Source organism: Mastigoproctus giganteus, chromosome 11 (genome assembly GCF_048544385.1).
Source record: "Mastigoproctus giganteus isolate SK-2022 chromosome 11, ASM4854438v1, whole genome shotgun sequence".
Lineage (NCBI taxonomy): Eukaryota > Metazoa > Arthropoda > Arachnida > Uropygi > Thelyphonidae > Mastigoproctus > Mastigoproctus giganteus.
This window is the reverse complement of record NC_143585.1, coordinates 31,640,260-31,653,512: the sequence shown is the minus strand read 5'-3', so window position 1 is coordinate 31,653,512 and position 13,253 is coordinate 31,640,260. Positions and strand designations below refer to the sequence as shown.

The following is a 13,253-nucleotide window of genomic DNA, read 5'->3' as shown; positions in this document are numbered from 1 at the left end:
GGGATGATAGTGGTGCCTGATGCATAGGTCACTCTGTTGCGGAGGTGGTACAGAAATTGCACTATCCCTGTTTGATAGCATCAAGAATGTATTGGGAATACGCCATTTTTGGACTAACATCTCATTGTGGGCGGAGAAAGGTGGTGGATGAATGTCGACGTCTGTCTCGCATTGTTTCAGCTAACCGGAGAGTGGCGGTGGCACAAATCACTGCTGACTTCAACGAGGGAGGTGCCAGAAATGTCTCCACCAAGACCATCGGGAGATCATTAGCCGCAATAGGTTAAGGGGCCTGCCGACCCACCAGAGTCCCATTGCTAACACTACAACACAAGACTCTGCCTCAACTGGGTGAAAGAACATTGGCACTGGACCTTGGATGATTGCAGACTGGTCTCTTGGTCCGATGAGTCCCGTTTCCAGTTATTTTTAGTGGACGAGAGGATGTATATCTGGTGGAAACCGCACAAAGCTGTACAACCTTCATGTCAACAAGGAACTGTTCAGGCTGGTGGATGATTGGTAGTGGTGTAGGGCGTGTTCAACTGGCACACGTTGGGACTTCTGGTACAGCTAAATGCATCTCTGAACAGTCTGGGTTATATGTACATCCTTGCAGACCATCTGCATCCCTTCATGGTCATTGTGCACTCACAGGGCAATGGGCTCTTCCAGCAGGACAGTGAACCTCTGCACAGAGCCATGGTGACTAGAACATGTTTGAAGAGCATTCTGCAGATTTTACCACCTTGAAATGGCCTCCCTTTCACCTGACATGAATCCTGTGGAGCATATTTGGGATGATGTGGAAAGGTGACAGAATTATGGAGTGTGGTACAGCAAGCATGGATGGAAATACCTGTGGAACACTTTTGTGAACTAGTGGACTCAGTGCCTCATTGTGTGACTGCACTTATCTGGACAAAAGGTGGGCCTACCCGTGACTAGGTAGGTATTCCATGATTTTTGTCCACTCAGTGTAATTTCATTTCATTTTATTGCATATTCCTTGGAGATACACCCACTTTATTAGATTGTGTAGTAAAGAAAACATCTTATATAATTTTTGACTTGTTTCAGCAATTATTTTTAATTTATTTATTCCATTATTAGTAAGAAAGTTTTACTATAACATAGGATAGTTGTAAATATCTGTTGCTTTATGCTATTGAGACAAAATTGTTTGTATATATGGGAACAGAAATTGTAAGGGAAAACAAGCTGTGATACGTGGGAACAGAAATTTTTAGGAGCTGGGAATAGAAATGGGATTACTTAATTTTAGATTAATGCAGTATTGTATAGTTTCTTTTCATGCTTGCACCATTAAGTTGAGATTTTTTTTGTTTGTTTGTTTGTTTAAAAACAAACCCAAATAACCCCCCCATAAGTGAAATCGATTTCAGGCAAATGAGGCACATGGACTTATGACTTCAAAAAAATAAGCAACTGCCAGTTCCATGATATTTAGCTTTTCATTTTTTTAGTAGTATTTATGATTGTAAAAATATAGGTTAAAGCAGAGTATAGAAAATATCATCTGTACTAAAATTTGTACACAGTATTAATGCAGTTCACTTCTAATTTACAATGCTAACTACAAAAAAGTGGTTAGTATTATGAATTAGGTGTTATCAACCATCTGCCTGAACTGGGTAAAGGCAGTAGAGCTGTAAACACAATTTATAATAGATTGCTGTTTCTGATAATATTTTTTTTAGAGTTTCTCTTCCCTTCCTTAGTTTAACAGTTTAAAAATATTTTCTTTAATTTGTTATTTTTAAGAATGAATAAAAACTGGGTTGCATGTGAGCCTTAGTTTCTCCATCATTCAAAGCCTAGTAAATGGTATAAGAGTTGAAGGTGATGACTATTCTAGATGTTTAAGTGAGAAAGAAGAGTATAATGTATTATCATCAGCAGAACTGTGGATAGGATTTTCAGTCAGTGGGAAGAGATCACTTAATATGTACAGGGAAAGAGATAGGAGAAAGGACTGAACTTTTGCCTAGGTCTTTATGTTAAACTTAGTCAAATATGTTTGAAATGTCAAGAGTGACTATTTTAACTTTTCTATGAATTCTGTTCATAGTTAGGATTGTGGTGATTGTGATATGATTCAAATTTCCATTTTTATCATTAGTAGTGGAAAATGATGCAGGAAAGCAAGCTTATACAACATCAGCCAAAAAAAAAAATCCTCCCATTTTATCTATTCATTCCCTCCAATAATTTATCTAGTTCTTCCCTGGATTTATTTAAGCTATTAACTTCCACAACAACAACAGATGGAAGTTTTTTTTCCAGCAATCAATCATCTACTGGCTAAAGGCAAACTTCTGTACACCTATTCCGCAACTGTCCTTCCTCAGTTTGAATTTATTCCCCCCTCATCTGTGTAGTCTGAGCAAGAATCCCATCAGCATAGAGCTTGCTCAGTCCATTCAAAGCCTTAAAACACTTCAATCAAATCACCTCACAGGTGCTTAGTCTCCAGATGCTGAAAGTTGCAGAATTTAAGCCTTTCTTGATAAGAGTGTCGCTTTGTTCCCCTCACTAATCTCATTGCTTTTCTCTGTACGCGTTCCAGCAGCTCTACATCCTTCCTAAAATGAGGCCTCCAGACCTGTGTGCAGTCTTCAAGATGTGGTCTGACCATTGCCTTATACAATGGGATAATTACCTCCTTATCCCTGCTAGCAGAATTCCTTTATATTATTTACAAAACCCCATGAGCTGTCCTGACAGCCTATCTGCATTGCTCAGAGAACTTTATATCCAACTGCACAATTACCCCTAGGTTTGTTTTCCACTGTCCTGAGTGTAGTACTGCACAGTTGGTACATTACTCTGGAGTTACTGCTACTCATATTCAGTACTTTGACAAATGCAATGTTAAACTTCAATTGCTATTTCTCAGCCCATTTGCCTAACTTTTCTAGATTCTGCTGCACTAGCATACCATCATTCCTGTTGTTAACCACCCTGTCAACTTTTGTATCATCTACAAACTTGGACATTAAGCCTGATATGCCTTCATCAGTATCATTGATAAATATAGAAAACAACAATAGGCCCAACACTGAACCCTGGATGACTCTGCTAATAACATTCTTCCATGAAGATCAGTGTCATTGATTACTACTCTGTCTGCTCACACTCAACCATCCCTTTATCCATTGCAGCAATTTTGACTTATATAGCCAAAGTCCTCTGGAATTAAGATCTAGAATTTAATAAAATTGAATCAAGTGATATCTATAAATACACTTAGAGAACCAAATATCTATAAATAATATCTATAAACCAAAAGATATTTATAAATACATTTAGAGAAATCAAAAGATGAATAACGACAAACTTTTACTTTTATAATTTTTTTTTTTTTTAAATTCAGATTTTTATAAAAATTTCATTCTGATCTCTATAAAACAAGTCCAAATAAGAACTTATTTAAAAGCATTTATTTTTAGATATTTCATTTTTGAAAATGAAAAAAATTGTAAATAAATTTACAAAGCCCGCTTCAGTTGAGAACTCACTACTCTGAACCCATATACTTTCAGTGAACTTGTTCCCAAAAGCAAAACACCCATTCAGGGAGCTCATTTGTGAAATGATTGATGGATCAGTGATTGCTAGCCTCATGGATGCTGTTGCACATGTTGGGGGTGTCACTAATATAATATTACTGGTATTATTATAGAATATTTATTTTTTGCTTCCACAGTATTCCTTATCATTTGGTTTCTTAAGTAGCTTAATTACTCTTCTTTTTTCAGATTCAGTACACTTTAGGAGGATTTGAAAATATGGAATTATCAAGAGCGTACTTTGCTCAAGCTATAAAACTTAATTGCCATAATATGAGAGCATTGTTTGGTCTCTTTCTGGTAGGTAGCTAATCAATCCAAGCTTTAATAAAACAGTCTATGTATCATATATAGTTCTAATTTATATCTACTGTATGGTTTCTTGTTGGTAGTTAAACTGTTGTAGTTATGTTTGTGTGTGTAGGCTATGAATTAAATGTTATTTATTTATATTTTTGTTAGAAATAATGTGTTATATGAATGCATTGAATGGGATTAAAATTGCAAATAAGCACCTTTATATTAGCAAAAAAACGCGCGCACGTGTGTGTGTGTGTGTTTAATAACAAGGCAGAAAAATGGAAAAAGGCAACAGAATTTTAAAATTATATTCTGATTTTTATTTGTGTATATCCTTTTTACCCTTTGACTTGGGGTTTACATCTGAAATGAAGACGTGTTACTATTTTGCTTGCAATCCTGGCCATTGACATCTGACAGGAGGCCAGTTTTGTAATTTGTGTTGTAACATCCTTATTTTGTCAATTTTGTAATTATTTTATTGATTTTGTAATTTTTTATCGCTTATTATTCTTTTTTTTTTTTTTGTTATCTTATATCACTCACTATCAATCTCCCTCATTTTTTTTCTCTCTCAATATATATATATATATAATGTATCAAAGCAAAGTAAGATATGAATATAACCAGAAGTAAGGAGGATGGAGAGAGAGCATCTTGATTGCAAACATTCAATTGTATTCAGAGAAATAACTGAAAATGTTGGAAAAGCCCTCCATGACCATAAGACCAAGGTGAGTGATATAAGTAGAAATAACAAGAAAGGGGAAGGAGAAACTGAAATAAGAAACAACTGTGTTGTAGATAGAAATTGTATCCCCTTTTCTCTTGCAAAATTTCTTTCATTTCATGCAATTCCTTTTTATCCTACACCCTTTATCACTCTCTTTCTTTCTTTCATATATTACCTTGCATTGTCATTCTGCATTATTAGATTTGGAATTTCATTGTTGTAGGGTGTAGTGCAATGACAGATCATTCTGCACAACCCTCCACATCCACCACTGAGGAAAACATCAGCTGCATGCATGACCTAGTTATGCAAGACAGATAGATGACTGTTAGGTGTATAGCTGAGTCTGTAGGCATTTCATTCGGCAGTGCTTGATGGTTCCCACAAATGTTGACAGATGAGCAAAAGGCAAGCCACAAACAAACAAATTTGCATCACCAACTTGAACCTGCTTTTTGAGGATCCGCAAAATTTCTGGTCACAGATTGGTACAATAGAGGAAACATGAGTTCATCACTTTGACCTAGAGACTAAAAAAAAAAAAAAAAAAAAAAATGTTTAATGTGGAGATATCAATGTTCTCTGTCTCCCAAGAAGTTCTGTTTGCTCTCTTAGCTGGCAAGGTGATGGCATTAGTGTTTTTGGGATGCAAAAGGCATCAGCATTAGTAGAGGCATACAATGCAAGAAAGCAAGCTTATGCAGCATCAGCCAGAAAAAAAAAAAAAAACTCCCATTTCACCTCTCCATTCATTCCAAATGCCTGTCCAACTCAGCCTTAAATTTATTTAGGCTATCAACTTCCGCAACAAAAGATGGAAGTCTGTTCCACCAATCAACCACCCGCTGGCTAAAGGCAAACTTTCGCACATCCATTCTACAACTGTCTTTCTTCAATTTGAATCTATGCCCACTCAAGTTCTTAATCTGAGCAAGAGGGAGAATCCCATCAGCATTCAGCTTGCTCAACTCATTCAAGGCCTTATACACCTCAATCAGATCACCTTGCAGTTGCCTACTTTCCAGGCACTGCAGTTTTGCAGAACTTTATAAGTCTTTTTTTTGTAAGCGCATCCCTTTGTTCCCCTCACCAATCTTGTTGCCCTTCTTTATCCTCATTCCAACAGCTCTACATCCGTCCAAAAATGGGGCCTCAGACCTGTACACAGCTCTAGATGTGGCCTGACCATTGCCTTATACAACGGGATAATCACCTCCCTGTCCCTGCTAGAAAAATGACTATATACACCATTGACAAGACCCCTCATGACCTGCCCTGGCAGCCCGTCTGCACTGCTTAACAAACTTCATATTTGACTGCACAATTACCCCCAGATCTTTTTCACTTTCTACTTCCTTGAGTGTAGTAAAACACAGTTGGTACGTTTCTCTTGGGTTGTTGCTACCCATATGCAGTACTTTGCATTTGTCAATGTTAAACTTCAGTTGCCACTTCTCAGCCCATTTGCCTATCTTGTCTAGATCCAGTTGGAGTAGCATACTGTCTTTACTGTCTTAAGAACCCTGCCAACCTTTGTATCATCTGCAAACTTGGACATTAAGCCTGATATATACCTTCATCAATATCATTGATGAATACAAAAAACAACAATGAGCCCAACACTGAACCCTGGGGAACTCCACTAATAATTCATCCGTGAAGAGCAGTGTCCATTGATTACCACTCCCTGTCATCTCTCACCCAACCATCCCTTTATCCATTGTAGCAACTTACCCTTAATGCCATACCTCTCCAATTTGTACAGCGATCTTCCATGTGCAACAATATCAAAAGCTTTCCTGAAATCCAAGTATATGATATCAAAATTATTTTTGACATTCACTTCCTTTTTGAGCACATCATAGTATCCAATAAAATTGGTCAGACAAGACCTCCCTTTTCTCATAATTATGGCTAACGGTTTGCTTACTTCCTTTGCTGCCTCCTTTAATATAACTAGATAGATCCACCCCAGGTTCCTTCCTTATGTTTAACTTCAACAATTTCTCCTCCACTTTGTTCTCAGTTATTGCAAAATCACTTAGCTCCCGGTTAGAGTTTGATAAACTTCTGCCATTCCCCTCATTGAATAACTCCTCATGTGTGAATGTAGATGCAAAATACTCATTCAATTTATCAGCTACCTGAGCATGATCATCAATAGTCAACCCATCTATGTTAAGTGGTCCAATCTGATTCATCCCTCTCCTTCTAGAGTTTACATAAGTAAAGAACTCTTTGCTGTTTTTCTTTGCATCCTTTGCCAAAGATTTCTTGTAATCTGCCTTTGCCTGCCTAACCTCCTTTGTGACTTGACTACAGACAAGCTTATATCTGCCATAGGCTTCTGTGTCACCTGATAATTTATATGCATCCCATACATTTTTCTTCTCTGCCACGAGCCTCATTAATTCATCTGATATCCTTTTAGGCCTAAACTTGAACAATATTTCTTAGTTGGTATGTAAAGCTTAGTAGCTTCCAAGATAAATTCTTTGAATGCTTCCCATTTTGAATTTGCTGTTGGTAACATCATCAGTTGGTCCCACCGTACAGAATTTAAATACTGTCTCAGACCACCGTAGTCGCCTTTACGAAAGCAAAAACCCTTCCCTTTACCCCTGATGGTAGTTATCTCTTTGAGTAAATCCCACTTCAGCACACTGTGATCACTGCCACCTAGTGGTTCCTTTATCTGCAGATTCTTGATGCATGAAGAATCACTGCTGATAATCAGATCAAGAGTATTACTCCCTCTGGTTGCCTCTCGAGCATGCTGTTGTAGAAAACAGTCATCCAATAAATCCACAAAAGTCTTGCTAGTGTGCGAGTGACCAAACCACAAGTTCCAGTCAATATCTGGAAAGTTAAAATCCCCCATTATCAGACATTCTGATTTACTGGCCCACTCTATTTCTCTGCACAATTGCTCATTATACTCATCAGATTGATTAGGCCTGCAACACACACCCACTCTTATTTTTGCTTTTGCAGTGCTTATGTCACACCAAACAGACTCAACATTGATTTGTCCGCCAACATCAATTGTGATTGCACTTCCTTAGATTTTGTGTTTCTTAACTAACAGCATAACTCCTCCTCCTTTCCTGTCCTGTCTATCCTTTCTGTACACATTGTACTCCCCAAATTCCAATTCTGCACTGCTTATATCTGTGTGACACCACGTCTCTGATATCCCAACAATATCTACCTTTGATGTCTTGACTAGCACTTTGAGTTAACATCAGATTTATTAACTATACTCTTAATAAGTGATGTACATGCAAGTATACATGCACCTGTTTCTACTCTTAGTTACCCTAACACAGCCCATGTATTTACAGTAGACTCTCGATTTTCAGGGATAGATAGTAAAAAACAAATCCCAGATAATCAATTTCCCGGTTAATCCAAAAAATACAGAAGTCCCCTACATACGTAAGGATACGTTCCAGGACTTCTTACTTCGTCAAGTTTTATGTAACTCAGGAATGACTAATAACATTTTGCTACTATATTATTATTCACAAAATCTGAATTCTGTGCGATACATGTTAATGTTTGGCCATTTTGATACATCCTTATTATAATGATTCCTTAGAGATTTAACAGATGCACCATTTTCAAACTTTTGAATAATTTCAAGTTTTTGTTTAACTGAAAACACAACTCTTTTTGTGTTTACCCATCATTTTTGCGATTTCTAAAAAAAAAATTTTTTTTTACTATAAAAAATTTTTTTTTTTTACTATAAAAAAATTCCGACATCTCTGAACATAAATAACGAAACAAAATTTATTCTTTTCCGCTGCAACAGAACACAACAATCGACGCGACGCACTAAAACAAACTAAGCATTTGGTCTCTCTTTTTTTTTTTTTTTTTTTTGAGCAGCAGGAGTGAAGACAGCAGGGATTGCAAAATAATAGGTACACTAATCTCCCAATGACAACTTATGCTGCTTGTCACTTATTTACGACTTGCAAAATATCTGTTTATACCTATTCTAGTTATTACTTGAATTTTTTGATTTCTGGTTGTTTTTTTTTTTTTAATTTGGAGTCTTGAAGTGTCCCAGTTAATCGAGAGAGTGTTGTATTTGTTCCACTATGACTCCTGGAAATCTCCATTGCCTTGCTTTCCATGCTGCTGTTCATTCCAATAGAAGCAGTGCATGAATCACTTTTGGCTCTGCCTGCACACCACTGCTAACCTTTTAGCCTGCGTATCCCCCCCCTCAAGCTAGCAGTTTTCTGCTAACACTGCCTCAATAGCATCAGCATAGAATCATGATTGATTACCTGGAAAAATGCACCACTGTCACTGGTGTGCATACTACAACAACCTCATAACGCAACTTTGTGAAGCCATCAAGGAAATGCAGCATGGAAAACTGCAAAAAGGTGTTTTGCTCCTTTGCTATAATGCACCCAGTCACACCTCACAGATTGCAATGACTGCCATACAGGCTGCAGGATTTCAGTTGCTTCGGCACCCACCCTATTCTATAGATCTTGCCCCTAGTGACTTTTATTCCTTCCCAAAGCTGAAGGATAACATTTGTAGGAGGAGATATGCCTCCAACTATGAGTTGGTTGCATGGTTGGAAAGGCTAAAGTAAAAATTTTTTTTTCAATGGAATCAAGGCACTGGAGCATCATTGGGAGAAGTGTTTTGCAGTGGCTAGGGACTGTGTCAAAAAATAAACATAGAATCATAATGGTATGGTTTTCCAGTATGTTAGAATAAGAACTTTTTAAACCATATCCTTACTTTCTTTGAAACATAACAGGACTGTAAGCCTTTCCTTGCTCCGTTTACCCTACTACACATCTCACCTTTAACCTGCACCACTTTATTGTTTAACAGGTGGAAAAACAGGCTTGTCTCATATGCATTGAAAACACTTTCAGTGTGGTAGTCTTCAAGGATAGCTGATAGACTGTTTTTTTCACATATCTGCTGTCTTTACACTTGTGCTAGCATCTTTGCCGCACAAACAATGGTACTTGAGATTGTCTCTCTCTCTCTCTCTCTCTCTCTCTCTCTCTCTCTCTCTCTCTGCTTAAATATTTCTGTTCAGCCCCTTGACATCTTAAAATCACCTAGCTGCCATCTTTTGAGCTATATTATTTGAATTTGATCAGACCACACTTCCCTCCACTAGTACGTTCAATGCATGTGCCTGCTTGTTGCACTTCAGCAACACTTGCTCAAGCCCTGGGTTTGTCCTTCATACACATATTTTCTCCTGCTTACTCCTTACTCTGTCTTTGGATGTGGTTTCAACTTTCTTCCAGTTTGAACACTCGTAATGATAGATAGAGGGATGATCAGTATCTGTGCAATATCCACATGCTCCTATTGAGGATTATGGTCTACCTCAGGGGTGGGCAACTTTTTTCGTCAGCGGGCCGAATGAAATTTTTGCATCATGATGCAGGCCGGAATAGATTGAACGATTTAATAAAAAAAATCAGAACCTAAAAAATGTTATATTACTTGGAATTACCAAATTATTAATGTATTTTTTAAAAAAATATCTGAATGTCCAATTATCATTGAAAATGTGGCATTCGGCATCAATTTTTCTTTTTTTTTTAATTGGCTCATTTTATGGGCTATAAATTATATTAAATTAAAAATTGTAATAATTAGAAAAGGCATAAAACAAAATATCTCGCACCAATATTATTTTTTTCAATAAGAAGTCAAACCCAAAGGAACTTCGTTCGATCGATGCTACAATAATAATTAGGAAATAACTCTTTGACGCTGCGTAGAATCACTTGGTTACTGTTGTACTGGCCGCGATTCCCGATTGAACCGAATTAAGCCGAACGTTTATGGCGAGTAGTCAGGTATGGATTTTCTATATTTATGCATTTACCGAGGGGGCCGGATTCAACATCGTCGCGGGCCGGCTGTTGCCCACCCCTGGTTTACCTTGTATGATTTTCTGTTTTTCAGCATTTGTAATTAGTCTTGCTTCTTTTCCATTATGAAACCTGTGCAGCTAAATAGGGACAAACGCTTCTCCATGTACTTTACACAGGTTATACAGAACCACAAGGAATGATTCTGGCACAATGTATATTAAACCTTTTTAGAAAATATTTCAGAGCATCTCAGTTTTATTATGGTTTATTATTATAATTATTTTATGAAGTATATAGTGAAGTTTACAGAAACTGTGAATGTAAAATTACTTTGAGTTAACATGAAATATCTTTTGTCTTATGCAGTTTAAGAAGAAATAAAGTATATTTTATAAATATAAAGTGTATATTTATTTTATTTATATTTAAAAATTACATATTTGAACTTCATATTTATTTTTGCAGTCTGCCAGTAATGTGGTTGCATCTCCTAAATGTCCTGCTCAAAAAAAGAAAGAAAATATCAAATATGCAGCATGGGCAGGCCAACAAATAACAAAGAAATATCAGGTATTTGATTTTTCTCTATGTATACAATGGAATTTCATAAATCCAGCAATGTTGTGATAACCCTTGCTGGACTGTTGAAAATCCTTGTTGGTATTTTCTGCTGGTAGTGCATAGATTCTCGGTTACTTTAGTAAGATTGCAGAGTTTACTGGGAGAGGAAAGCAACGTTACCACTACCATAATTATAACATATCACTCACTTCAGGAAACTTTCTTAAACATCACAATCTAAGCCTCAAGAAAAAATAATAAAACTGCTGCAGTCACAAGTGTAATTTAAATATGATCACAGGACACTACCAAAGCTTCCTGAAGTCAATCAAACTTACCTTATATTAGCATTAGTAGAGGCATATGATGCAAGAAAGCAAGCTTATGCAGCATCAGCCAAAAAAAAAAAAAAAAAAAAAAATGCTTCCATTTCACCCCTCCGTTCGTTGGAGGCAAATTGCTGGAGTTCATTGGAGGCAAATCATCCAAAGTTTTATTCTCAATCTACAAAGGCGATGCCACACTATGAGCATATTCTTTAATTTTTTTTTAGCATTCACATAAATATTCATCACTAAATACTCAACCTATGTCTATTTCCTGTTAACCTACGTTGAATCACTTTAACAGTTTCTCCATTAGGGAGAGTGCTTTCTGGGGTTTTTTCACCAGGGTACATTTAGCTGTGCCTTGGTAAAAATTGGTAACCTTTTTCTGGACAAACTTGTAGGATTAATGGCAAATTTGATACCATCTGTATGCTGCTGTCAAAATGTACAGAAAACTAAGAGAAGATTAGTGCATTATTATTCCACATGAGGTGCTACATAGTGTCAGAACAAATGCTAAAATGGACATTATTTGAAAAACTACATCTGAACGTAAAAAATTAATAGATTTGCAACATAAATAACATTTTTTTTTCATCTACTGTTACCTCAGCTACTTTAATTACACACATCGTGAATTATGACACTGGAAAATATGCTGCTTTAGAAGCAGTTCCTCCAGTGTTATTAACCTCATAATGTAAGTACAGCTACTATTATTCAAATTAATGTCATATAAACTTGAAATCAAGTAGCATATTTTATTTTATTATGTAATTATTTTTGTGTTGATGGAATTCACTTTATAAGCTTTGAATCACCTCATGAAGCTTTTTGGCTGTTAAAACAGTCACGGGAAAAGCTTCCCAGTCACATTTTCCAAGTCTTAAGTTTTTGATAGTAGCTGTCAGTTATGATTAGGTGCGGTTAACATAAGACATGTCATAGCGTCTGATTATTGATGAACCAACTAGTCATATTCCCATAGGAACTAGCAGTTGTTGGTGACTCTATTGTCAGGAGGCGCCTCCGTAGCCAGGTGGGAAGGAGCAGCAGTGCGTAGCACACCCTTCTTGATTAGACCGGGGTTCGAGCCCGTCACCACCAAATACGGAACATGCGGAAAGGTCAGGGAATGACCACCGCACCGGAGCAATATGGCCTTAGTTGCTAATGCTCCTAAAAAAAACCAAATAACAACTATTGTCAGGGAAATGGGGAACATGGTATGTAAAAAGGATAGGTAAAACAGGACCAGGGTATGTCTGTCAGGAGCAAAGTTTGATCACATTGTAGAGCAGATATCTTTTAAGGACACAAAAGGTGATATAGTTGTACATGTTGGCACTAATGATATTAAGAGTAGGAGACCGGTGGAATTACTTAACAAGTACAGGTCACTGTTGAAAAAAAGCTGTGAATTAGGGTTGAATTTGAAAGTGTCTGCAATTCTGCCCAGACACTAGAGGGAGTATAAATTGAGAGCCTTGTCAATCAATTCAACCCTGGAAATATCGTGCAAGGCTCAAGGGGTAGAAATTTTTTCCGCCTTGTCTGTACTTGTTAACAGGAGAGACTGCTTCTACAGGGATGGGATACACTTAAGTAGAAAGAGTGCAAGAATATTTGCTGATGCTATCGAAGCAGTGTTAGGTGAGTCGGAAAACTGCTAGCTTGGGGAGGATACAAGGACTAATAGATTAACAGTAGCCACTGGCAGATGTGAAAGTGATTCTTGCACTGCTTCTATTGGAATGAGCAGCAGTCTGGAAAACAAGATGCAGGGTATTACAGAGACTGCTGGGAGTCACTGCGGTACAAGTCAACACATGGGTTGTGTTAGGGTAGCTAAGAATAG

At 37.1% G+C, this 13,253-nt stretch overlaps 1 protein-coding gene across 2 annotated transcripts in view; it reads left to right on the top strand.

Moving 5' to 3' along the window:
- The window catches only part of LOC150077868 (ER membrane protein complex subunit 2-A-like), a 96,265-nt gene that overhangs the window by 33,322 nt on the left and 49,690 nt on the right, over positions 1–13,253 (top strand). For both annotated transcript variants that reach the window (XM_090385529.1, XM_090385530.1), the window contains exons 7-8: positions 3,783–3,893; positions 10,971–11,075. In XM_090385529.1, the coding sequence (XP_090241655.1) occupies positions 3,783–3,893; positions 10,971–11,075 (216 nt within the window). The remainder of the gene's footprint in view (positions 1–3,782; positions 3,894–10,970; positions 11,076–13,253) is intronic.